The 26,427-nt window shown below is 36.7% G+C and overlaps 1 protein-coding gene across 1 annotated transcript; it reads right to left on the bottom strand.

The window, feature by feature from the left end:
• Window positions 1-19,970: 19,970 nt before the first annotated feature.
• Window positions 19,971-22,828, bottom strand: LOC122625459 (the record flags this gene model as incomplete). The annotated part of the gene is made up of 1 exon (XM_043805542.1): window positions 19,971-22,828. A coding segment is annotated over one exon (2,737 nt), but the record flags the coding sequence as incomplete, so codon positions are not given.
• Between the last annotated feature and the right edge of the window lie 3,599 nt (window positions 22,829-26,427).

The raw sequence follows: 26,427 nt of genomic DNA, 5'->3' as shown, positions 1-26,427 counted from the left end.
GTGTGTTGTGTGGATACTAATCCTTTTCTTTATCTCTTCCCTACAGGGAGGCTTGTCGCCGAGTCGCTGCAATGATATACCAGCGAGCAGATCTGCGCGCAGGCTTTGGCTGGAGAGTTGCTGTCAGTCGTCGGCGATCGTTACCAGGACACATCAGGTTAGCCAATCTGCGCGCAGGCGTCAGTTGCAGCGGCTGCGGTTCTAGTTCCAGTGGACCTAATATTGCGCAAGGATAAGGCGATTTCCAGTGAGCCGCCTTTTGTCAAGTCATCGAGTAGATCTGCGCGTAGAATATACCAGCGTATCTGCGCGCAGGCGTGAAAAGGAGAGCATCTGCTGCTTCTCGGACCTGTTGACCCCCACATGCACAAGGATGACACGATTTTCAGCGGAGAGCTTTTTGACGTCTGGACTGCTTTTTGGTAGAAGGGTATGTTGAGTCCTAAGCGCCTGTAGGGTGCCCATTGGCCAGGAGTGAATTTTGTATAGTGTCGCGTGTGTTGTGTAGTTGCTAATCCTTTTCTTTATCTATTCCCTACAGGGAGCCTTGTCGCCGAGTCGCTGCAAGGATACACCAGCGAGCAGATCTGCGCGCAGGCATTGGCTAGGAGAGTTGCAGTCATTCGTCGGCGCTCGTTATCAGGACAAAAACAGGTAGCCAATCTGCGCGCAGGCGTCAGTTGCAGCGGCTGTGGTTTCGCTCGTATCAGCAAGCATTGCAGGACTAGGAGACTTCATCAGGCTGTTCTACGTAAAGTATTATAAGTAAATTTTACCATTATTTGTAAGATTATTTTAGTACCCTCTAGTTGAGCCTTTAGCCTTTATTTTTTTTCAATTTCTATTTTTTTTCTCTTTAGTTGTTAGTTTTTGCCGACCTTTTTACCATGTTTTTTTTTCTTTTGTTTGTTTTTGCTTAGCCTTCTTGTTTTTAAATTGATTTAGTTATTGTTATAGTTATTATGTTATGTCCCCTTCGTAATCGGGTAGGATTATTCGTTGGATGCTTATGGGTTGTCCTCTGAATTTTTGTATTATTTCTTGCCTAGTTAGGTCCCCATTTCTATATCTTTTATTGTACATATTTATCTCCAACTCGCACCATCTGTCAGGAGGCCATTTTTCGTTCTCTCTCTCTTTTCCATCTCTTCCTGATTCCTAATTCTTATAAACTCCATCTCTTCCTCTTCCAGTCTTAGAAGGGTGGGAAGATCCTCTAGGTGCCTTGTCCTTATGCTGTCTCTTTCTTTGCGTGTTTTTAGAGTTTTACATTCGTAGAGTTCGGGGATTTTAGGGAGTTTGGGTGATGTTAGTCCAGTCGGTCCTTGGGGGATGTGTTCCTTTGTCAATTTTAATAGCCGCTGTCTGCTTCTCTCCAGTCTTTTAGGGATATAGTGTCTGGTAGCGATTCTTCGGACTGCTTTGTTGGGGTGTGTTTTTATGGTTTCGTAGAACCTGTGGGTAGCCTGCTTGTAGAAATCTTCTACCGTTTTGACTCCGTACTCGTCCCTTATAAACTGGTTCCTTGTAAATCTCCCTGCCCTGCAAATTTTTCTCATTTTAAGACTTTCCTCGACTTGAATCCTTTTTATTTGGGCGTCCGTGACAAGGGGACCCCAGGCTGAGATTGCATACTGCCATATTTCGAATATAATCGAATATAATCGAATATATTCGAATATAATCGAGTATACTCGAATATAATCGAGTATACTCGAATATAATCGAGAGTAATGTAATTAATGTATAATCGAGTATAATCGAATATAATAGAATATAATTGAATATAATCGAATATAATCGAATATAATCGAGTATACTCGAATATAGTCGAGTATACTCGAATATAATCGAGAGTAATGTAATTAATGTAATAATGTATAATCGAGTATAATCGAATATAATAGAATATGATCGAATATAATCGAATACAATCGAATATATTCGAATATAATAGAATATATTCGAATATAATATTGAATAAGAATATAATAAATAAGAATATAATCGAACATAATCGATTATAATCGAATATAATCAAATATAATCGAGTATAATGGAATATAATCGAATATAATCGAGAGAAATACAATCGACTGTAATCGAATATAATCGAATACAATTGAATATAATCGAATACAATTGAAAATAATCGAATATAATCGAATACAATCGAATATAATCGAATATAATCGAGTATAATCGAGTATAATCGAATATAATCGAATATAATCGAGAGAAATATAATCGACTGTAATCGAATATAATCAAATATAATCGAATATATTCGAATATAATATAGAATAAGAATATAATAAATAAGAATATAATCGAACATAATCGATTATAATCGAATATAATCAAATATAATCGAATATAATATAGAATAAGAATATAATAAAAAAGAATATAATCGAACATAATCGATTATAATCGAATATAATCAAATATAATCGAATATAATCGAATATAATCGACTGTAATCGAATATAATCGAGTATAATCGAATATAATCGAGAGAAATATAATCGACTGTAATCGAATATAATCGAATATAATGGAATATAATCGAATATAATGGAATATAATCGAATACAATCGAATACAATCAAATATAATCGAGAGAAATATAATCGACTGTAATCGAATATAATCAAATATAATGGAATATAATCGAATACAATCAAATACAATCGAATACAATCAAATATAATCGAATAAAATTGAATATTATCGAAAATAATCGAATATAATCGAATATATTCCAATATAATATGGAATAAGAATATAATCGAACATAATCGATTATCATCGAATATAATCAAATATAATCGAATATAATCGAATTTAATCGAATATAATCGAGAGAAATATAATCAACTGTAATCGAATATAATCGAATAAAATTGAATATTATCGAAAATAATCGAATATAATCGAATATATTCCAATATAATATGGAATAAGAATATAATAGAACATAATCGATTATAATCGAATATAATCAAATATAATCGAATATAATCGAATATAATCGATTATAATCGAATATAATCGAATTTAATCGAATATAATCGAGAGAAATATAATCGACTGTAATCGAATATAATCGAATATAATGGAATATAATCGAATATAATGGAATATAATCGAATACAATCGAATACAATCAAATATAATCGAGAGGAATATAATCGACAGTAATCGAGAGAAATATAATCGACTGTAATCGAATATAATCGAATATAATCGAATATAATGGAATATAATCGAATATAATGGAATATAATCGAATATAATCGAATACAATCGAATACAATCAAATATAATCGAGAGGAATATAATCGACAGTAATCGAGAGAAATATAATCGACTGTAATCGAATATAATCAAACATAATCGAATATAATCGAGGGAAATATAATCGACTGTAATCGAATATAATCAAATATAATCGAATATAATCGAATATAATCGAGTATAATCGAATATAATCGAGAGAAATATAATCGACTGTAATCGAATATAATCGAATATAATGGAATATAATCGAATATAATCGAATACAATCAAATACAATCGAATATAATCGAATATAATCGAATATAATCGAATATAATTGAATATAATTGAATATAATCGAATAAAATTGAATATTATCGAAAATAATCGAATATATTCGAAAATAATATAGAATAAGAATATAATAAATAAGATTATAATCGAACATAATCGATTATAATCGAATATAATCAAATATAATCGAATATAATCGAGAGAAATATAATCGACTGTAATCGAATATAATCGAATATAATCGAATGTAATCGAATATAATCGAATATAATCGAATATAATCGAGTATAATCGAATATGATCGAGGGAAATATAATCGACTGTAATCGAATATAATCGACTGTAATCGAATATAATCGAATATAATCGAGAGAAATATAATCGAATATAATCGACTGTAATCGAATATAATCGACTGTAATCGAATATAATCGACTGTAATCGAATATAATCGAATACAATCGAATATAATCGAGAGTAATGTAATTAATGTAATAATGTATAAGCGAGTATAATCGAATATAATCGAATATAATCGAATACAATAGAATACAATCGAATATAATCGAATATAATCGAATACAATCGAATATAATCGAATATAATCGAATACAATCGAATATAATCGAATACAATCGAATATAATCGAGAGAAATATAATCGACTGTAATCGAATATAATCAAATACAATCGAATATAATCGAATATAATCGAATATAATCGAGTATAATCGAATATAATCGAGAGAAATTCAATCGACTGTAATCGAATATAATCGAGTATAAACGAATATAATCGAATATAATCGAGTATACTCGAATATAATCGAGAGTAATGTAATTAATGTAATAATGTGTAATCGAGTATAATCGAATATAATCGAATATAATCGAATATATTCGAATATAATAGAATATAATCGAATATAATCGAATATAATAGAATATAATCGAATATAATCGAATATATTCGAATATAATCGAGTATACTCGAATATAATCGAGAGTAATGTGATTAATGTAATAATGTATAATCGAGTATAATCGAATATAATAGAATATAATTGAATATAATCGAATATAATCGAGTATACTCGAATATAGTCGAGTATACTCGAATATAATCGAGAGTAATGTAATTAATGTAATAATGTATAATCGAGTATAATCGAATATAATAGAATATAATAGAATATAATCGAATATAATCGAATATAATCGAATATATTCGAATACAATCGAATACAATCGAATATAATCGAATATAATCGAGAGAAATGTAATCGACTGTAATCGAATATAATTGAATACAATAAAATTTAATCGAATATAATCGAAGATAATCGAATATAATAGAATAATCGAATATAATCGAGTATAATCGAATATAATCGAGAGAAATATAATCGACTGTAATCGAATATAATCGAATATAATCGAATATAATAGAATATAATCGAATATAATCGAATATAATCGAATATAATCGAGTAGACTCGAATATAAGTAAGTATAAGAGTAATGTAATGAATATAATAGAATATAATCGAATATAATCGAATATAATCGAATATATTCGAATATAATCGAATATAATAGAATATAATCGAATATAATCGAATATATTCGAATATAATCGAGTATACTCGAATATAATCGAGTATACTCGAATATAATCGAGAGTAATGTAATTAATGTAATAATGTATAATCGAATATAATAGAATATAATTGAATATAATCGAATATAATCGAATATAATCGAATATAATCGAATATAATCGAATATAATCGAATATAATCGAATATAATCGAGTATAGTCGAATATAGTCGAGTATACTCGAATATAATCGAGAGTAATGTAATTAATGTAATAATGTATAATCGAGTATAATCGAGTATAATCGAATATAATAGAATATAATCGAATATAATCGAATATAATCGAATATAATCAAATACAATCGAATATAATCGAATATATTCGAATACAATCGAATACAATCGAATATAATCGAGAGAAATGTAATCGACTGTAATCGAATATAATCGAATACAATAGAATTTAATCGAATATAATCAAATACAATCGAATATAATCGAATATAATCGAAGATAATCGAATATAATAGAATAATCGAATATAATCGAATATAATCGAGTATAATCGAATATAATCGAGAGAAATATAATCGACTGTAATCGAATATAATCGAATATAATCGAATACAATCGAATATAATCGAATATAATCGAATATAATCAAATATAATCGAATATAATCGAGTATAATCGAATATAATCGAGAGAAATATAATCGACTGTAATCGAATATAATCGAATATAATGGAATATAATCGAATACAATCAAATACAATCGAATATAATCGAATATAATCGAATATAATCGAATATAATCGAATATAATTGAATATAATTGAATATAATCGAATATAATCGAATAAAATTGAATATTATCGAAAATAATCGAATATATTCGAAAATAATATAGAATAAGAATATAATAAATAAGAATATAATCGAACATAATCGATTATAATCGAATATAATCAAATATAATCGAATATAATCGAGAGAAATATAATCGACTGTAATCGAATATAATCGAATATAATCGAATATAATCGAATATAATCGAGAGAAATATAATCGAATATAATCGACTGTAATCGAATATAATCGACTGTAATCGAATATAATCGACTGTAATCGAATATAATCGAATATAATCGAATATAATCGAGTATAATCGAATATAATCGAGAGAAATATAATCGAATATAATCGACTGTAATCGAATATAATCGACTGTAATCGAATATAATCGACTGTAATCGAATATAATCGACTGTAATCGAATATAATCGACTGTAATCGAATATAATCGAATACAATCGAATATAATCGAGAGTAATGTAATTAATGTAATAATGTATAAGCGAGTATAATCGAATATAATCGAATACAATAGAATACAATCGAATATAATCGAATATAATCGAATACAATCGAATATAATCGAATATAATCGAATACAATCGAATATAATCGAATACAATCGAATATAATCGAATATAATCGAATATAATCGAGTATAATCGAATATAATCGAGAGAAATTCAATCGACTGTAATCGAATATAATCGAGTATAAACGAATATAATCGAATATAATCGAGTATACTCGAATATAATCGAGAGTAATGTAATTAATGTAATCGAGTATAATCGAATATAATCGAATATAATCGAATACATTCGAATATAATAGAATATAATCGAATATAATCGAATATAATCGAATATAATCGAATATAATCGAATATATTCGAATATAATCGAGTATACTCGAATATAATCGAGAGTAATGTAATTAATGTAATAATGTATAATCGAGTATAATCGAATATAATCGAATATATTCGAATATAATCGAATATAATAGAATATAATCGAATATAATCGAATATAATCGAATATATTCGAATATAATCGAGTATACTCGAATATAATCGAGTATACTCGAATATAATCGAGAGTAATGTAATTAATGTAATAATGTATAATCGAATATAATCGAATATAATCGAGTATAGTCGAATATAGTCGAGTATACTCGAATATAATCGAGAGTAATGTAATTAATGTAATAATGTATAATCGAGTATAATCGAATATAATAGAATATAATAGAATATAATCGAATATAATCGAATATAATCAAATACAATCGAATATAATCGAATATATTCGAATACAATCGAATACAATCGAATATAATCGAGAGAAATGTAATCGACTGTAATCGAATATAATCGAATACAATAGAATTTAATCGAATATAATCGAATATAATCAAATACAATCGAATATAATCGAAGATAATCGAATATAATAGAATAATCGAATATAATCGAATATAATCGAGTATAATCGAATATAATCGAGAGAAATATAATCGACTGTAATCGAATATAATCTAATATAATCGAATACAATCGAATATAATCGAATATAATCGAATATAATCAAATATAATCGAATATAATCGAGTATAATCGAGAGAAATATAATCGACTGTAATCGAATATAATCGAATATAATCGAATATAATCGAATACAATCGAATACAATAGAATATAATTGAATATAATCAATTTTTTTTTTTTTAATAATTTCAGCGGCTATTGCCACTGGCTTTTTATTGGACTTTGATTTTTAACAAAAAAAATATATAGTAACAATTTTTGGCGAAATTACATTTGGTGGAGAGATTTTATAAATATAAAACAAATTATTCGAAATTTGGGTTTGGCGTTGACGAGTCATCCATCAAGAACGCTGATGATGGGCTGCTTTTCTCTTCCGACGATATGGAGAAAATTCTGAGAGGCAGCTGTAGCTTGTGTCCATGTTTTTCGAATTTAAAATTGGGATCCCTCTGACGCTTCCGTGCTCTGCTACTTTTTGGCTATTACTGATTGATTTTCCACACTAAAGCGGGTATGACATTTTCCAATACTAAACGGGTCTAGTATCGGATAATCGATAGTGGCGGTAATTTTAAAAGTGTGTATATCGGTTGGTATTTTTAAATAGTCTTTCTATGGTTTTATCGGATAATCGATAGTGGCGATAATTTTAAGCGTGTGTATATCGGTTGGTATTTTTAATTAGTGTTGTCCTAGTATTAATCGGTCTTGTAGAGGTGCGGTCCCATTCTTTCATGCGTTTTAACGGCGTCGGTTGTACTGGCTGCTGCTGGAAACCTGGAACTGGACCGCCATCGTAAGTGCGCACTTGTGTAAGTATGCAACTCATCCCTTCTGCGAATTCAAGTGCGCGCGTGGACAGCGCAAGTGTAAGCCAGCAGCAAAAACATTTGGCCGCATTTCCGTCTGGCAGCAGGGGCGCTGCAGCATAGTAGCAGGTGGCCAGGAATATATTTTATAAGGTGCCGCACGTGTTGAGGAGATAATTAATGGCTCTCTTCTTCTCTTCATTACAGGAAACATGCAGCCGCCACTCCTCGAACCAGCAAGTTCTCCATCTGCGCAAGGATGACGCGATTTATCAGCGAGCCGCCCCTTGTTAGACCATCGAGCAGATCTGCGCACAACATCCACCGGCGAATCCGCGCGCTGGCGCAACACTGGAAGAAGCTGCTGTTCCTCGATCCTGCCGCCCTCATCCAGCGCTAGGACAAAGCGACTGCCAGCTAGCCTCCTTCTGTGATAGACATCGAGCAGATCTGCGCGCAGCAGATACCAGCATATCTGCGCGCAGGCGTGAGAAGGAGAAAACAGCAGCTGCTCCTGGGTCCTGTTGTCCTCCACCGGCATATCTGCGCGCAGGCGTAGGATGGAAGAACAGCGGCTATTCTTCGGTCCTGTTGACCCCCACATGCGCAAGGATAACACGATTTCCAGCGAGGACGCCTTTTATGCCATCTGTACTGGCTTTTTGGTGGAAGGATGTGTCGAGTCCTCAGCGCCTGTAGAATGCCAGTTGGCCAGGAATGAATTTTAAATAGTGTCGCGTGTGTTGTGTGGATACTAATCCTTTTCTTTATCTCTTCCCTACAGGGAGGCTTGTCGCCGAGTCGCTGCAATGATATACCAGCGAGCAGATTTGCGCGCAGGCTTTGGCTGGAGAGTTGCTGTCAGTCGTCGGCGATCGTTACCAGGACACATCAGGTTAGCCAATCTGCGCGCAGGCGTCAGTTGCAGCGGCTGCGGTTCTAGTTCCAGTGGACCTAATATTGCGCAAGGATAAGGCGATTTCCAGTGAGCCGCCTTTTGTCAAGTCATCGAGTAGATCTGCGCGTAGAATATACCAGCGTATCTGCGCGCAGGCGTGAAAAGGAGAGCATCTGCTGCTTCTCGGACCTGTTGACCCCCACATGCACAAGGATGACACGATTTTCAGCGGAGAGCTTTTTGACGTCTGGACTGCTTTTTGGTAGAAGGGTATGTTGAGTCCTAAGCGCCTGTAGGGTGCCCATTGGCCAGGAGTGAATTTTGTATAGTGTCGCGTGTGTTGTGTAGTTGCTAATCCTTTTCTTTATCTATTCCCTACAGGGAGCCTTGTCGCCGAGTCGCTGCAAGGATACACCAGCGAGCAGATCTGCGCGCAGGCATTGGCTAGGAGAGTTGCAGTCATTCGTCGGCGCTCGTTATCAGGACAAAAACAGGTAGCCAATCTGCGCGCAGGCGTCAGTTGCAGCGGCTGTGGTTTCGCTCGTATCAGCAAGCATTGCAGGACTAGGAGACTTCATCAGGCTGTTCTACGTAAAGTATTATAAGTAAATTTTACCATTATTTGTAAGATTATTTTAGTACCCTCTAGTTGAGCCTTTAGCCTTTATTTTTTTTCAATTTCTATTTTTTTTCTCTTTAGTTGTTAGTTTTTGCCGACCTTTTTACCATGTTTTTTTTTTCTTTTGTTTGTTTTTGCTTAGCCTTCTTGTTTTTAAATTGATTTAGTTATTGTTATAGTTATTATGTTATGTCCCCTTCGTAATCGGGTAGGATTATTCGTTGGATGCTTATGGGTTGTCCTCTGAATTTTTGTATTATTTCTTTCCTAGTTAGGTCCCCATTTCTATATCTTTTATTGTACATATTTATCTCCAACTCGCACCATCTGTCAGGAGGCCATTTTTCGTTCTCTCTCTCTCTTTTTTCCATCTCTTCCTGATTCCTAATTCTTATAACCTCCATCTCTTCATCTTCCAGTCTTAGAAGGGTGGGAAGATCCTCTAGGTGCCTTGTCCTTATGCTGTCTCTTTCTTTGCGTGTTTTAAGAGTTTTACATTCGTAGAGTTCGGGGATTTTAGGGAGTTTGGGTGATGTTAGTCCAGTCGGTCCTTGGGGGATGTGTTCCTTTGTCAATTTTAATAGCCGCTGTCTGCTTCTCTCCAGTCTTTTAGGTATATAGTATAGGTATATAGTATATAGTGTCTGGTAGCGATTCTTCGGACTGCTTTGTTGGGGTGTGTTTTTATGGTTTCGTAGAACCTGTGGGTAGCCTGCTTGTAGAAATCTTCTACCGTTTTGACTCCGTACTCGTCCCTTATAAACTGGTTCCTTGTAAATCTCCCTGCCCTGCAAATTTTTCTCATTTTAAGACTTTCCTCGACTTGAATCCTTTTTATTTGGGCGTCCGTGACAAGGGGACCCCAGGCTGAGATTGCATACTGCCATATTGGCGATAGAATTGTCTTAAAGATTAGCATCTTAGTGTTGACCGGGAGTTTGCTTCTTTCGCTCAATATCCAAGTCAGTTTTTTGTAGGCTGCATCGAATTTTCCCACTAGCTTGGTGACGTGGGAGCTAAGGGTGAGCTTATTGTCAAGAATTACTCCAAGGTAGGACTGTTTGTTTTGGTTTTTTATTTTGTTGTCCCTAATTTGTATCGTTTTTAGGTTTGTCGGCAGGTCTTTTTTTAGAGTGTATATAACGTGTCCTGTTTTGGCAGCATTAACCTTAATGCCCCACTTGTCTGCCCAGTCAGAAACGGTTTTTAGGTAATTTTGGTTATTACGTATGGCTGCAGTTGGCAGTTGGTCCGTGCTGAAAACTACTGTATCATCTGCATACGTTGACAGCAGCATTTCTCCTGTTGGTGAGACGCTGTGTGTTCTAGGGATAGGCATGTCTGAAGAGAAAATTGAGTACAGTATGGGGCCCAGGTTGCTTCCCTGAGGCACACCAGCACCTATTAGTCCTGTTCTAGATGGCTCTCCTGTTTGGTCCTTGACTTCAAATGTTCTGTTTGTCAGATAGCTCTCCAGAATGGTGTAGAGATTGAAAGGTAGGATCTTAGCTAATTTTAGTAGTAGCCCCTCGTGCCACACCCTGTCAAACGCCTCTGTGATGTCCAGGAATACCGCAGAGCAGTATTCTTTCCTTTCGTATGCCTCAAGGATGAATTGCGTGACCCTTGCTATCTGTTGTTCGGCACCATGGTCTTTTCTAAATCCAAATTGGTGTAGTGGGATAGCTTTTTTGAATGAGTCGATCCTGACCAATCTCTTGAGAAGAAGCCTTTCAAATATTTTTGAAAAACCCGATAAAAGGCTGATCGGCCTATATGACTTCGGGTCATTTGCGCTTTTTCCCGGTTTTAGAATCATTTTGACTGTAGCATGTTTCCAAATGTCCGGATAGTGTCCTATTCTTAGTATGGAATTGTAGATCAATATCAGGTAAAGTGTCGCTTTCGTAGGTAGGTTTTTAATAAGTTTGTTAGTAATTAGGTCTTTTCCCGGGGCTTTGTTATATTTTAGGTTTTTTAATTCCTCTCTTAATTCTTTTAGCGTGACTGGTTGGTTGTGGGGGTTTTTGTTTGTATTTTCTCGTTCAGTTGTCATAGATTCTTTTATTGTTTTAAGTCCGGTATTTATTTTGCTAATGTGGTAGTCCCTCCAAGTGAGAAACAAAAGCTTCTGTTGTCCCTTGGGTTGTTTTAGTCCATTTGTACCCTTGTTTGGTCTCTAGTTTAAGTGGATAATTTGGTTGTGTTTTCTTTTTTCCTTCGTCCAGCAATCTCCACAGTTGTCTCATCCTGTCTGGGTTTTTTGTATCGATTCCTTCGACTTGTTTGTTTATAGTCTTCTCTCTTAAGGTTTTTATAGCTTTTTTTAGTCTGTTTTCAGCTGCTTTCAGTTTCGCTTTGTCCTCATTTGTCCTGGTAGCTTTAAAAATCCTCTTTAGTGTCCTTTTTTCTTCCAATAATCTACTGGTGTTTTCGTCTAGTGTGAGAGTATCACTATGCCCGTTTGTTCGCCCGTGCCTGCTTCTGGGGTTGTCAGGTAGTCTGGGGGGGGAGTTGCTTCAGTAGCCGAGTCCGTGATTTTTTTGATAATGATGTTTATGGCGTCGTTTATATCTTGAGCTACTCTTATCTCAGTATTTAGAAGGACCTTTCTGTCAAGAGCGTTCTTAAAGAGTTCGATGTTTGTAGTTTTCTTAAGGATGCTGTTGTTTTGCTTGTGCAAGAAGAAGGTGTTTCTGTCAAGGTTGATTTCCAGCAGAATAGGAAGGTGGTCTGAGGAGAGATCCGAGCTCGAGGAGATTTTCTTTTCGTACATTCCAAGACCTTTACATATAGAAAAATCTATTGCTGATGGGTTTTTCCTAGAGTCGAAAGGGAAATGAGTCGCACAGCCAGTAGCGATGATCTCGGCCATGGTATCAGCTTTAACAGCATCGTATAGTGCAGCGCCACGCTGGCAGCCGCGAAAGCAGCCCCACTGTCTATGTTTAGCATTCCAGTCGCCACATAGGACGAATTTGGTTCGACCTTCTAGGGTTTTCTCAGCATAGTTGAGTATGTCCCTGAAGTGGCTGGACGACCATTTATGTTGGGGCGGACAGTATACAGACGCTATTACTATCATTTCACTGCGTCTGTTATTTTCCGGTAGCAAGACTATTGGGGCACTCTGTATACATTCCTGCTCGATCGGTTCTAGGGCCGTATGCCGGACCCTACTACTTACGATAGTGGCCACTCCTCCTCTTTTGCTGGAAAAAGGGTTTTGAGCTAGGTAGGTTACATATCCCGGAAATTCTAGTTTAGTGGATTTGTTGTCTAGCCTAGTTTCCGAGACTATAACTATGTGGGCATTTTTGTTTTGTATGTAGAGTTTAAGCTCGTCTACCTTGTTGTTTACCCCACAAGCATTCCAAAAAGCAATTTTGAGGGTTTCCCTATTTCCCGTCTGTGTCATCCTAGATGTCACTATTCCGGTATGTCTGAAGGAGTTTTGTCCTTTTGCCTCAGAGGGATTTTTCGGAAAAATTGGGCCAGTTATATCTTTTTGGACTAGGCGAGTGACTATCTCGAGAAGGTTGTTTATCTTCTCTTCCATGCTTTCTATGCGTTTTAGAAGATTTGGCTCAAGGATCGCGTTTTTCTGTACCTCTTCGGGTAGATTTTGCGCCATTGGGGGTGGACGGAAGTGGAAGAGATGGGTGTTAGCCGGGTTGAGGACACTTTTCGGGTTTTTCCTGTCATTCTCTAGCGTAGCAATACTATGTTTGCTAGTTGTCGGCGGGCTTGACTCCTTCTTCGGTTTCCTCTCTAGGGTCCTGAATCTGCCTAACCGCTTGTTTATGGACAGGTTCCTTTTTGTTAGTGTTTTCCCATCGCTTCTTTTTGCTCGTAGTTTTGTATCTTGTGCGGATATTGTCGTGGGCGGTAGTTTGGGCTTCTCGTAGCGGGGCGTCTGGGCGTGTGTGGGTTGTGTGTTTTGGTCTTGTATTTTGTTCACAGCTAAACATTGCTTCGCTTCCTGGAAGACTGGGCATCCCTTGTAACTACAGACGTGATTACCCTTGCAATTCGCACAGTAAGCCGGAATGTGTCTGGGCTTATTGCACAAGACCGTGGCGTGCAGCTGTCCGCATTTCATGCACTTGAAAGGGTTTCTGCAGTAGTTCTTAGTATGTCCAAAGTTTTGGCATCGGTGGCATTGTACGGGATCCCTAGCGACCCGCTTTCTTTCTACCTTCACCGTCTGTCCACCAAGGGAGGTCAGCAGCAGGACCTTCCGATGGCTTCCGTCTGGTTTCTGTACCACCTCCACCTCGTGGATCCGCATAGGGTTTTTTGTGTCCCTATACTGCATTGCTCTAATGAAGGTCGTGGCTATGCCGATTTCTTTTAGATGGCTTTCAACCCATTTAATTGGAGTTGATTGGTGCAGATGACGGATGACGATATGGAAGCCCTTTAGGCCTTTCTGCTGGTAGGAGTGTCGAGGGATGTGTTCGGTTTGGAGGACGTCCTGGATGGCTTTGTAGGCCTCCGTAGTTTTTGCATGGATCCTAATGTTTCCGCCAGGTTCGGTTCTTGTCGAAAAGTTGCTTATCCCAGCTTTGCAGTTTAACTTTTCTATCAGCGGGATGATCTGCTGAACATTGGATATTTGGATTGAGGGCAACTTCTTGCTGGCTGGAACCGTCTGCCAGGGCAATGTATTGGGGTTTGCTGTTTTATTTGGGGGGCTAAGGATTAGACCTGTGTCCATTTCGACTGTCTTTTGAAGGGATTCTCTTCTAGAGTCATCTCGAATTTTTATGGCGACTTTGCTTTTGAAAAGAGGTGTTTCAGAAAGCAGGTTAGAGACTCCTAGATCGTCGTCAGTGAGACCGTCGCGTAATCTGACCTTTTTGCTTGATGTTAAAAGAGATCCCTCATCTAGTACATCTCCACGTCGCTTCCCAGGAGTTTCAGGAGAACCTAGTGTTTTTGTTAGGTTCCTCCTAGCTGCCCCCGGTAGGCGTGCTGGAGCTGCAGTGTCATGTTGTGCTGCCGGTATTTGGCTAGAGGAGAGCTTTACATCTTCTTTTACTAGCTCAGCAAAAGTTTTGCAGGGAATTTTATTTTGGGACAAAGTGGCTGTGTTGGTTTTTTCAGTGTGAGCGGGGGGCGGCGGGGTTTTGGCGGCTTGGCTTGGTGTACGTGTGTGTGTGTGTGAGGACCTTTTTTATTTTCGGCAGGCTTTTGCATACGTTTTAATGCCAAAAGTGCATTTTTGTCATTGGAATTTGTAGGGGTGTTTACAATTGTCTGTTTTGAAAGAAGTATGTGTTCTGGGGTTATGGGTTTGTTTGCTTGGGTGTTCATTTTAATAGCTGTGTTTGATTTGTAATATTGAGAGGGGGGCGACGGGGTTTTGGCGGGTTTTTGCGGCTTGGTTTGGTATGCATGTGTATGTGTGTGTGTGTGAGACGCGGGTTTTTGCGGCTTGGTTTGGTATGCATGTGTATGTGTGTGTGTGTGAGACGCTGTTTTATTTTCAGTAGGCTTTGGCTTCAGTTTTAATGCCATAAGTGCATTTTTGTCATTGGAATTTGTAGGTGTGTTTACAATTGTCTGTTTTGAAAGAATAATGTTTTCTGGGGTTATGGGTTTGTTTGCTTGGGTGTTCGTTTTAATAGCTGTGTTTGATTTGTAAAATTGAAAGGGGGGCGACGGGGTTTTGGCGGGTTTTTGCGGCTTGGTTTGGTATGCATGTGTATGTGTGTGTGTGTGAGACGCTGTTTTATTTTCGGTAGGCTTTGACTTTAACGGCTTGGTTTGATGTAGATGTGTTTGTGTGGGAGAAATTATTTTGGTAGTTTTCAATGCTTTGATTGCATTGGTGTCATTATCTTGTAAGAAAGTGCTAGAGCTTTTATATATGGAAATGGGGTTAGGGCTATCGGCAGGCTTTTTTTCTATGGCTTCAGGGTTATTAGTGCAAATAACGCTTGTATCAACAAATAAGGGGTCTGGTAAAATCACATTTTTATTTTTAAGTAGTACACAGTTTTCGAAATTATACAATTTCTCGTCAGCATTTTTTTCGTAGTGGCTTCGTCTTACTATGGTGGTTTCATTTGATATTGGCGTTGTATCCAACGACGAGACATCCATCAAGAACGCTGATTGTGGGCTGCTTTTCTCTTCCGACGATATGGAGGAAATAGAGAGGCAGCTGTCGCTTGTGTCCATGTTTTTCGAATTTAAAATTGGGCTCCTTCTGACGCTTCCGTGCTCTGCTACTTTTTGGCTATTATTATTATAATTATATTCGATTATACTCGATTATACATTATTACATTAATTACATTACTCTCGATTATATTCGATTATATTCGAGTATACTCGATTATATTCGATTACAGTCGATTATATTTCTCAAGATTATATTCGATTATACTCGATTATATTCGATTATATTCGATTATATTCGATTATATTCGATTATATTCGATTATATTCTATTATATTCTATTATATTCGATTATATTCGATTATATTCGATTATATTCGATTATATTTGATTATATTCGATTATAATCGATTATGTTCGATTATATTCTTTTTTATTATATTCTTATTCTATATTATATTCGATATATAATATATTCGATTATATTCGATTATTTTCGATAATATTCAATTTTATTCGATTATATTCGATTATATTCGATTATATTCGATTATATTCGATTGTATTCGATTATATTCCATTATTTTCCATTATATTCGATTATATTCGATTACAGTCGATTATATTTCTCTCTCCTGTTGTCCTCCACCGGCATATCTGCGCGCAGGCGTAGGATGGAAGAACAGCGGCTATTCTTCGGTCCTGTTGACCCCCACATGCGCAAGGATAACACGATTTCCAGCGAGGACGCCTTTTATGCCATCTGTACTGGCTTTTTGGTGGAAGGATGTGTCGAGTCCTCAGCGCCTGTAGAATGCCAGTTGGCCAGGAATGAATTTTAAATAGTGTCGCGTGTGTTGTGTGGATACTAATCCTTTTCTTTATCTCTTCCCTACAGGGAGGCTTGTCGCCGAGTCGCTGCAATGATATACCAGCGAGCAGATTTGCGCGCAGGCTTTGGCTGGAGAGTTGCTGTCAGTCGTCGGCGATCGTTACCAGGACACATCAGGTTAGCCAATCTGCGCGCAGGCGTCAGTTGCAGCGGCTGCGGTTCTAGTTCCAGTGGACCAAATATTGCGCAAGGATAAGGCGATTTCCAGTGAGCCGCCTTTTGTCAAGTCATCGAGTAGATCTGCGCGTAGAATATACCAGCGTATCTGCGCGCAGGCGTGAAAAGGAGAGCATCTGCTGCTTCTCGGACCTGTTGACCCCCACATGCACAAGGATGACACGATTTTCAGCGGAGAGCTTTTTGACGTCTGGACTGCTTTTTGGTAGAAGGGTATGTTGAGTCCTAAGCGCCTGTAGGGTGCCCATTGGCCAGGAGTGAATTTTGTATAGTGTCGCGTGTGTTGTGTAGTTGCTAATCCTTTTCTTTATCTATTCCCTACAGGGAGCCTTGTCGCCGAGTCGCTGCAAGGATACACCAGCGAGCAGATCTGCGCGCAGGCATTGGCTAGGAGAGTTGCAGTCATTCGTCGGCGCTCGTTATCAGGACAAAAACAGGTAGCCAATCTGCGCGCAGGCGTCAGTTGCAGCGGCTGTGGTTTCGCTCGTATCAGCAAGCATTGCAGGACTAGGAGACTTCATCAGGCTGTTCTACGTAAAGTATTATAAGTAAATTTTACCATTATTTGTAAGATTATTTTAGTACCCTCTAGTTGAGCCTTTAGCCTTTATTTTTTTTCAATTTCTATTTTTTTTCTCTTTAGTTGTTAGTTTTTGCCGACCTTTTTACCATGTTTTTTTTTTCTTTTGTTTGTTTTTGCTTAGCCTTCTTGTTTTTAAATTGATTTAGTTATTGTTATAGTTATTATGTTATGTCCCCTTCGTAATCGGGTAGGATTATTCGTTGGATGCTTATGGGTTGTCCTCTGAATTTTTGTATTATTTCTTTCCTAGTTAGGTCCCCATTTCTATATCTTTTATTGTACATATTTATCTCCAACTCGCACCATCTGTCAGGAGGCCATTTTTCGTTCTCTCTCTCTCTTTTTTCATCTCTTCCTGATTCCTAATTCTTATAACCTCCATCTCTTCATCTTCCAGTCTTAGAAGGGTGGGAAGATCCTCTAGGTGCCTTGTCCTTATGCTGTCTCTTTCTTTGCGTGTTTTAAGAGTTTTACATTCGTAGAGTTCGGGGATTTTAGGGAGTTTGGGTGATGTTAGTCCAGTCGGTCCTTGGGGGATGTGTTCCTTTGTCAATTTTAATAGCCGCTGTCTGCTTCTCTCCAGTCTTTTAGGGATATAGTGTCTGGTAGCGATTCTTCGGACTGCTTTGTTGGGGTGTGTTTTTATGGTTTCGTAGAACCTGTGGGTAGCCTGCTTGTAGAAATCTTCTACCGTTTTGACTCCGTACTCGTCCCTTATAAACTGGTTCCTTGTAAATCTCCCTGCCCTGCAAATTTTTCTCATTTTAAGACTTTCCTCGACTTGAATCCTTTTTATTTGGGCGTCCGTGACAAGGGGACCCCAGGCTGAGATTGCATACTGCCATATTGGCGATAGAATTGTCTTAAAGATTAGCATCTTAGTGTTGACCGGGAGTTTGCTTCTTTCGCTCAATATCCAAGTCAGTTTTTTGTAGGCTGCATCGAATTTTCCCACTAGCTTGGTGACGTGGGAGCTAAGGGTGAGCTTATTGTCAAGAATTACTCCAAGGTAGGACTGTTTGTTTTGGTTTTTTATTTTGTTGTCCCTAATTTGTATCGTTTTTAGGTTTGTCGGCAGGTCTTTTTTTTAGAGTGTATATAACGTGTCCTGTTTTGGCAGCATTAACCTTAATGCCCCACTTGTCTGCCCAGTCAGAAACGGTTTTTAGGTAATTTTGGTTATTACGTATGGCTGCAGTTGGCAGTTGGTCCGTGCTGAAAACTACTGTATCATCTGCATACGTTGACAGCAGCATTTCTCCTGTTGGTGAGACGCTGTGTGTTCTAGGGATAGGCATGTCTGAAGAGAAAATTGAGTACAGTATGGGGCCCAGGTTGCTTCCCTGAGGCACACCAGCACCTATTAGTCCTGTTCTAGATGGCTCTCCTGTTTGGTCCTTGACTTCAAATGTTCTGTTTGTCAGATAGCTCTCCAGAATGGTGTAGAGATTGAAAGGTAGGATCTTAGCTAATTTTAGTAGTAGCCCCTCGTGCCACACCCTGTCAAACGCCTCTGTGATGTCCAGGAATACCGCAGAGCAGTATTCTTTCCTTTCGTATGCCTCAAGGATGAATTGCGTGACCCTTGCTATCTGTTGTTCGGCACCATGGTCTTTTCTAAATCCAAATTGGTGTAGTGGGATAGCTTTTTTGAATGAGTCGATCCTGACCAATCTCTTGAGAAGAAGCCTTTCAAATATTTTTGAAAAACCCGATAAAAGGCTGATCGGCCTATATGACTTCGGGTCATTTGCGCTTTTTCCCGGTTTTAGAATCATTTTGACTGTAGCGTGTTTCCAAATGTCCGGATAGTGTCCTATTCTTAGTATGGAATTGTAGATCAATATCAGGTAAAGTGTCGCTTTCGTAGGTAGGTTTTTAATAAGTTTGTTAGTAATTAGGTCTTTTCCCGGGGCTTTGTTATATTTTAGGTTTTTTAATTCCTCTCTTAATTCTTTTAGCGTGACTGGTTGGTTGTGGGGGTTTTTGTTTGTATTTTCTCGTTCAGTTGTCATAGATTCTTTTATTGTTTTAAGTCCGGTATTTATTTTGCTAATGTGGTAGTCCCTCCAAGTGAGAAACAAAAGCTTCTGTTGTCCCTTGGGTTGTTTTAGTCCATTTGTACCCTTGTTTGGTCTCTAGTTTAAGTGGATAATTTGGTTGTGTTTTCTTTTTTCCTTCGTCCAGCAATCTCCACAGTTGTCTCATCCTGTCTGGGTTTTTTGTATCGATTCCTTCGACTTGTTTGTTTATAGTCTTCTCTCTTAAGGTTTTTATAGCTTTTTTTAGTCTGTTTTCAGCTGCTTTCAGTTTCGCTTTGTCCTCATTTGTCCTGGTAGCTTTAAAAATCCTCTTTAGTGTCCTTTTTTCTTCCAATAATCTACTGGTGTTTTCGTCTAGTGTGAGAGTATCACTATGCCCGTTTGTTCGCCCGTGCCTGCTTCTGGGGTTGTCAGGTAGTCTGGGGGGGGAGTTGCTTCAGTAGCCGAGTCCGTGATTTTTTTGATAATGATGTTTATGGCGTCGTTTATATCTTGAGCTACTCTTATCTCAGTATTTAGAAGGACCTTTCTGTCAAGAGCGTTCTTAAAGAGTTCGATGTTTGTAGTTTTCTTAAGGATGCTGTTGTTTTGCTTGTGCAAGAAGAAGGTGTTTCTGTCAAGGTTGATTTCCAGCAGAATAGGAAGGTGGTCTGAGGAGAGATCCGAGCTCGAGGAGATTTTCTTTTCGTACATTCCAAGACCTTTACATATAGAAAAATCTATTGCTGATGGGTTTTTCCTAGAGTCGAAAGGGAAATGAGTCGCACAGCCAGTAGCGATGATCTCGGCCATGGTATCAGCTTTAACAGCATCGTATAGTGCAGCGCCACGCTGGCAGCCGCGAAAGCAGCCCCACTGTCTATGTTTAGCATTCCAGTCGCCACATAGGACGAATTTGGTTCGACCTTCTAGGGTTTTCTCAGCATAGTTGAGTATGTCCCTGAAGTGGCTGGACGACCATTTATGTTGGGGCGGACAGTATACAGACGCTATTACTATCATTTCACTGCGTCTGTTATTTTCCGGTAGCAAGACTATTGGGGCACTCTGTATACATTCCTGCTCGATCGGTTCTAGGGCCGTATGCCGGACCCTACTACTTACGATAGTGGCCACTCCTCCTCTTTTGCTGGAAAAAGGGTTTTGAGCTAGGTAGGTTACATATCCCGGAAATTCTAGTTTAGTGGATTTGTTGTCTAGCCTAGTTTCCGTGACTATAACTATGTGGGCATTTTTGTTTTGTATGTAGAGTTTAAGCTCGTCTACCTTGTTGTTTACCCCACAAGCATTCCAAAAAGCAATTTTGAGGGTTTCCCTATTTCCCGTCTGTGTCATCCTAGATGTCACTATTCCGGTATGTCTGAAGGAGTTTTGTCCTTTTGCCTCAGAGGGATTTTTCGGAAAAATTGGGCCAGTTATATCTTTTTGGACTAGGCGAGTGACTATCTCGAGAAGGTTGTTTATCTTCTCTTCCATGCTTTCTATGCGTTTTAGAAGATTTGGCTCAAGGATCGCGTTTTTCTGTACCTCTTCGGGTAGATTTTGCGCCATTGGGGGTGGACGGAAGTGGAAGAGATGGGTGTTAGCCGGGTTGAGGACACTTTTCGGGTTTTTCCTGTCATTCTCTAGCGTAGCAATACTATGTTTGCTAGTTGTCGGCGGGCTTGACTCCTTCTTCGGTTTCCTCTCTAGGGTCCTGAATCTGCCTAACCGCTTGTTTATGGACAGGTTCCTTTTTGTTAGTGTTTTCCCATCGCTTCTTTTTGCTCGTAGTTTTGTATCTTGTGCGGATATTGTCGTGGGCGGTAGTTTGGGCTTCTCGTAGCGGGGCGTCTGGGCGTGTGTGGGTTGTGTGTTTTGGTCTTGTATTTTGTTCACAGCTAAACATTGCTTCGCTTCCTGGAAGACTGGGCATCCCTTGTAACTACAGACGTGATTACCCTTGCAATTCGCACAGTAAGCCGGAATGTGTCTGGGCTTATTGCACAAGACCGTGGCGTGCAGCTGTCCGCATTTCATGCACTTGAAAGGGTTTCTGCAGTAGTTCTTAGTATGTCCAAAGTTTTGGCATCGGTGGCATTGTACGGGATCCCTAGCGACCCGCTTTCTTTCTACCTTCACCGTCTGTCCACCAAGGGAGGTCAGCAGCAGGACCTTCCGATGGCTTCCGTCTGGTTTCTGTACCACCTCCACCTCGTGGATCCGCATAGGGTTTTTTGTGTCCCTATACTGCATTGCTCTAATGAAGGTCGTGGCTATGCCGATTTCTTTTAGATGGCTTTCAACCCATTTAATTGGAGTTGATTGGTGCAGATGACGGATGACGATATGGAAGCCCTTTAGGCCTTTCTGCTGGTAGGAGTGTCGAGGGATGTGTTCGGTTTGGAGGACGTCCTGGATGGCTTTGTAGGCCTCCGTAGTTTTTGCATGGATCCTAATGTTTCCGCCAGGTTCGGTTCTTGTCGAAAAGTTGCTTATCCCAGCTTTGCAGTTTAACTTTTCTATCAGCGGGATGATCTGCTGAACATTGGATATTTGGATTGAGGGCAACTTCTTGCTGGCTGGAACCGTCTGCCAGGGCAATGTATTGGGGTTTGCTGTTTTATTTGGGGGGCTAAGGATTAGACCTGTGTCCATTTCGACTGTCTTTTGAAGGGATTCTCTTCTAGAGTCATCTCGAATTTTTATGGCGACTTTGCTTTTGAAAAGAGGTGTTTCAGAAAGCAGGTTAGAGACTCCTAGATCGTCGTCAGTGAGACCGTCGCGTAATCTGACCTTTTTGCTTGATGTTAAAAGAGATCCCTCATCTAGTACATCTCCACGTCGCTTCCCAGGAGTTTCAGGAGAACCTAGTGTTTTTGTTAGGTTCCTCCTAGCTGCCCCCGGTAGGCGTGCTGGAGCTGCAGTGTCATGTTGTGCTGCCGGTATTTGGCTAGAGGAGAGCTTTACATCTTCTTTTACTAGCTCAGCAAAAGTTTTGCAGGGAATTTTATTTTGGGACAAAGTGGCTGTGTTGGTTTTTTCAGTGTGAGCGGGGGGCGGCGGGGTTTTGGCGGCTTGGCTTGGTGTACGTGTGTGTGTGTGTGAGGACCTTTTTTATTTTCGGCAGGCTTTTGCATACGTTTTAATGCCAAAAGTGCATTTTTGTCATTGGAATTTGTAGGGGTGTTTACAATTGTCTGTTTTGAAAGAAGTATGTGTTCTGGGGTTATGGGTTTGTTTGCTTGGGTGTTCATTTTAATAGCTGTGTTTGATTTGTAATATTGAGAGGGGGGCGACGGGGTTTTGGCGGGTTTTTGCGGCTTGGTTTGGTATGCATGTGTATGTGTGTGTGTGTGAGACGCGGGTTTTTGCGGCTTGGTTTGGTATGCATGTGTATGTGTGTGTGTGTGAGACGCTGTTTTATTTTCAGTAGGCTTTGGCTTCAGTTTTAATGCCATAAGTGCATTTTTGTCATTGGAATTTGTAGGTGTGTTTACAATTGTCTGTTTTGAAAGAATAATGTTTTCTGGGGTTATGGGTTTGTTTGCTTGGGTGTTCGTTTTAATAGCTGTGTTTGATTTGTAAAATTGAAAGGGGGGCGACGGGGTTTTGGCGGGTTTTTGCGGCTTGGTTTGGTATGCATGTGTATGTGTGTGTGTGTGAGACGCTGTTTTATTTTCGGTAGGCTTTGACTTTAACGGCTTGGTTTGATGTAGATGTGTTTGTGTGGGAGAAATTATTTTGGTAGTTTTCAATGCTTTGATTGCATTGGTGTCATTATCTTGTAAGAAAGTGCTAGAGCTTTTATATATGGAAATGGGGTTAGGGCTATCGGCAGGCTTTTTTTCTATGGCTTCAGGGTTATTAGTGCAAATAACGCTTGTATCAACAAATAAGGGGTCTGGTAAAATCACATTTTTATTTTTAAGTAGTACACAGTTTTCGAAATTATACAATTTCTCGTCAGCATTTTTTTCGTAGTGGCTTCGTCTTACTATGGTGGTTTCATTTGATATTGGCGTTGTATCCAACGACGAGACATCCATCAAGAACGCTGATTGTGGGCTGCTTTTCTCTTCCGACGATATGGAGGAAATAGAGAGGCAGCTGTCGCTTGTGTCCATGTTTTTCGAATTTAAAATTGGGCTCCTTCTGACGCTTCCGTGCTCTGCTACTTTTTGGCTATTATTATTATAATTATATTCGATTATACTCGATTATACATTATTACATTAATTACATTACTCTCGATTATATTCGATTATATTCGAGTATACTCGATTATATTCGATTACAGTCGATTATATTTCTCAAGATTATATTCGATTATACTCGATTATATTCGATTATATTCGATTATATTCGATTATATTCGATTATATTCGATTATATTCGATTATATTCGATTATATTCGATTATATTCGATTATATTCGATTATATTCGATTATATTTGATTATATTCGATTATAATCGATTATGTTCGATTATATTCTTATTTATTATATTCTTATTCTATATTATATTCGAATATATTCGATTATATTCGATTATTTTCGATAATATTCAATTTTATTCGATTATATTCGATTATATTCGATTATATTCGATTATATTCGATTATATTCGATTGTATTCGATTATATTCCATTATATTCCATTATATTCGATTATATTCGATTACAGTCGATTATATTTCTCTCGATTATATTCGATTATACTCGATTATATTCGATTATATTCGATTATATTCGATTATATTTGATTATATTCGATTATATTCGATTATATTCGATTGTATTCGATTATATTCGATTACAGTCGATTATATTTCTCTCGATTATATTCGATTATACTCGATTATATTCGATTATATTCGATTATTCTATTATATTCGATTATATTCGATTATCTTCGATTATATTCGATTATATTCGATTGTATTCGATTATATTCGATTATATTCGATTGTATTCGATTATATTCGATTATATTCGATTACAGTCGATTATATTCGATTACAGTCGATTATATTCGATTATACTCGATTATATTCAATTGTATTCGATTATATTCCATTATATTCGATTATATTCGATTATATTCGATTACAGTCGATTATATTTCTCTCGATTATATTCGATAATATTGGAATATATTCGATTATACTCGATTATATTTGATTATATTCGATAATATTCGATTATTTTCGATAATATTCAATTTTATTCGATTATATTCGATTATATTCGATTGTATTTGATTATATTCGATTATATTCGTTTAAATTCTATTGTATTCGATTATATTCGATTACAGTCGATTATATTCAATTACAGTCGAGTACAGTCGATTATATTTCTCTCGATTATATTCGATTGTATTCGATTATATTCGATTATATTCGAATATATTCGATTACATTATTCTCGATTATATTCGATTATATTCGATTATATTTGATTATATTCGATTATAATCGATTATATTCGATTATAATCGATTATGTTCGATTATATTCTTTTTTATTATATTCTTATTCTATATTATATTCGATTATATTCGATTATATTTGATTATATTCGATTATAATCGATTATGTTCGATTATATTCTTATTTATTATATTCTTATTTATTATATTCTTATTCTATATTATATTCGATTATATTCGATTATATTTGATTACAGTCGATTATATTTCTCTCGATTATATTCGATTATATTGGAATATATTCGATTATACTCGATTATATTTGATTATATTCGATAATATTCGATTATTTTCGATAATATTCAATTTTATTCGATTATATTCGATTATATTCGATTATATTCGATTGTATTTGATTATATTCGATTATATTCGTTTAAATTCTATTGTATTCGATTATATTCGATTACAGTCGATTATATTCGATTACAGTCGATTATATTCGATTACAGTCGAGTACAGTCGATTATATTTCTCTCGATTATATTCGATTATACTCGATTATATTCAATTGTATGCGATTATATTCCATTATATTCGATTACAGTCGATTATATTTCTCTCGATTATATTCGATTATATTGGAATATATTCGATTATACTCGATTATATTTGATTATATTCGATAATATTCGATTATTTTCGATTATTTTCGATAATATTCAATTTTATTCGATTATATTCGATTATATTCGATTGTATTTGATTATATTCGATTATATTCGTTTAAATTCTATTGTATTCGATTATATTCGATTACAGTCGATTATATTCGATTACAGTCGAGTACAGTCGATTATATTTCTCTCGATTATATTCGATTATATTCGATTGTATTCGATTATATTCGATTATATTCGATTATATTCGATGATTATATTCGAATATATTCGATTACATTATTCTCGATTATATTCGATTATATTCGATTATATTCGATTATATTTGATTATATTCGATTATAATCGATTATGTTCGATTATATTCTTTTTTATTATATTCTTATTCTATATTATATTCGATTATATTCGATTATATTCGATTATATTTGATTATATTCGATTATAATCGATTATGTTCGATTATATTCTTATTTATTATATTCTTATTCTATATTATATTCGAATATAATCGAATATATTCGATTACAGTCGATTGTATTCGATTAAGCTCGATTACATTACTATTGATTATACTCTATTATATTCGATTATAT

The sequence above is a fragment of the Drosophila teissieri genome, unplaced genomic scaffold (assembly GCF_016746235.2).
Source record: "Drosophila teissieri strain GT53w unplaced genomic scaffold, Prin_Dtei_1.1 Segkk108_quiver_pilon_scaf, whole genome shotgun sequence".
In the NCBI taxonomy this organism is placed as follows: domain Eukaryota; kingdom Metazoa; phylum Arthropoda; class Insecta; order Diptera; family Drosophilidae; genus Drosophila; species Drosophila teissieri.
Note: the sequence above shows the minus strand (reverse complement) of the source record. Positions and strands in the feature narration are given on the sequence as shown.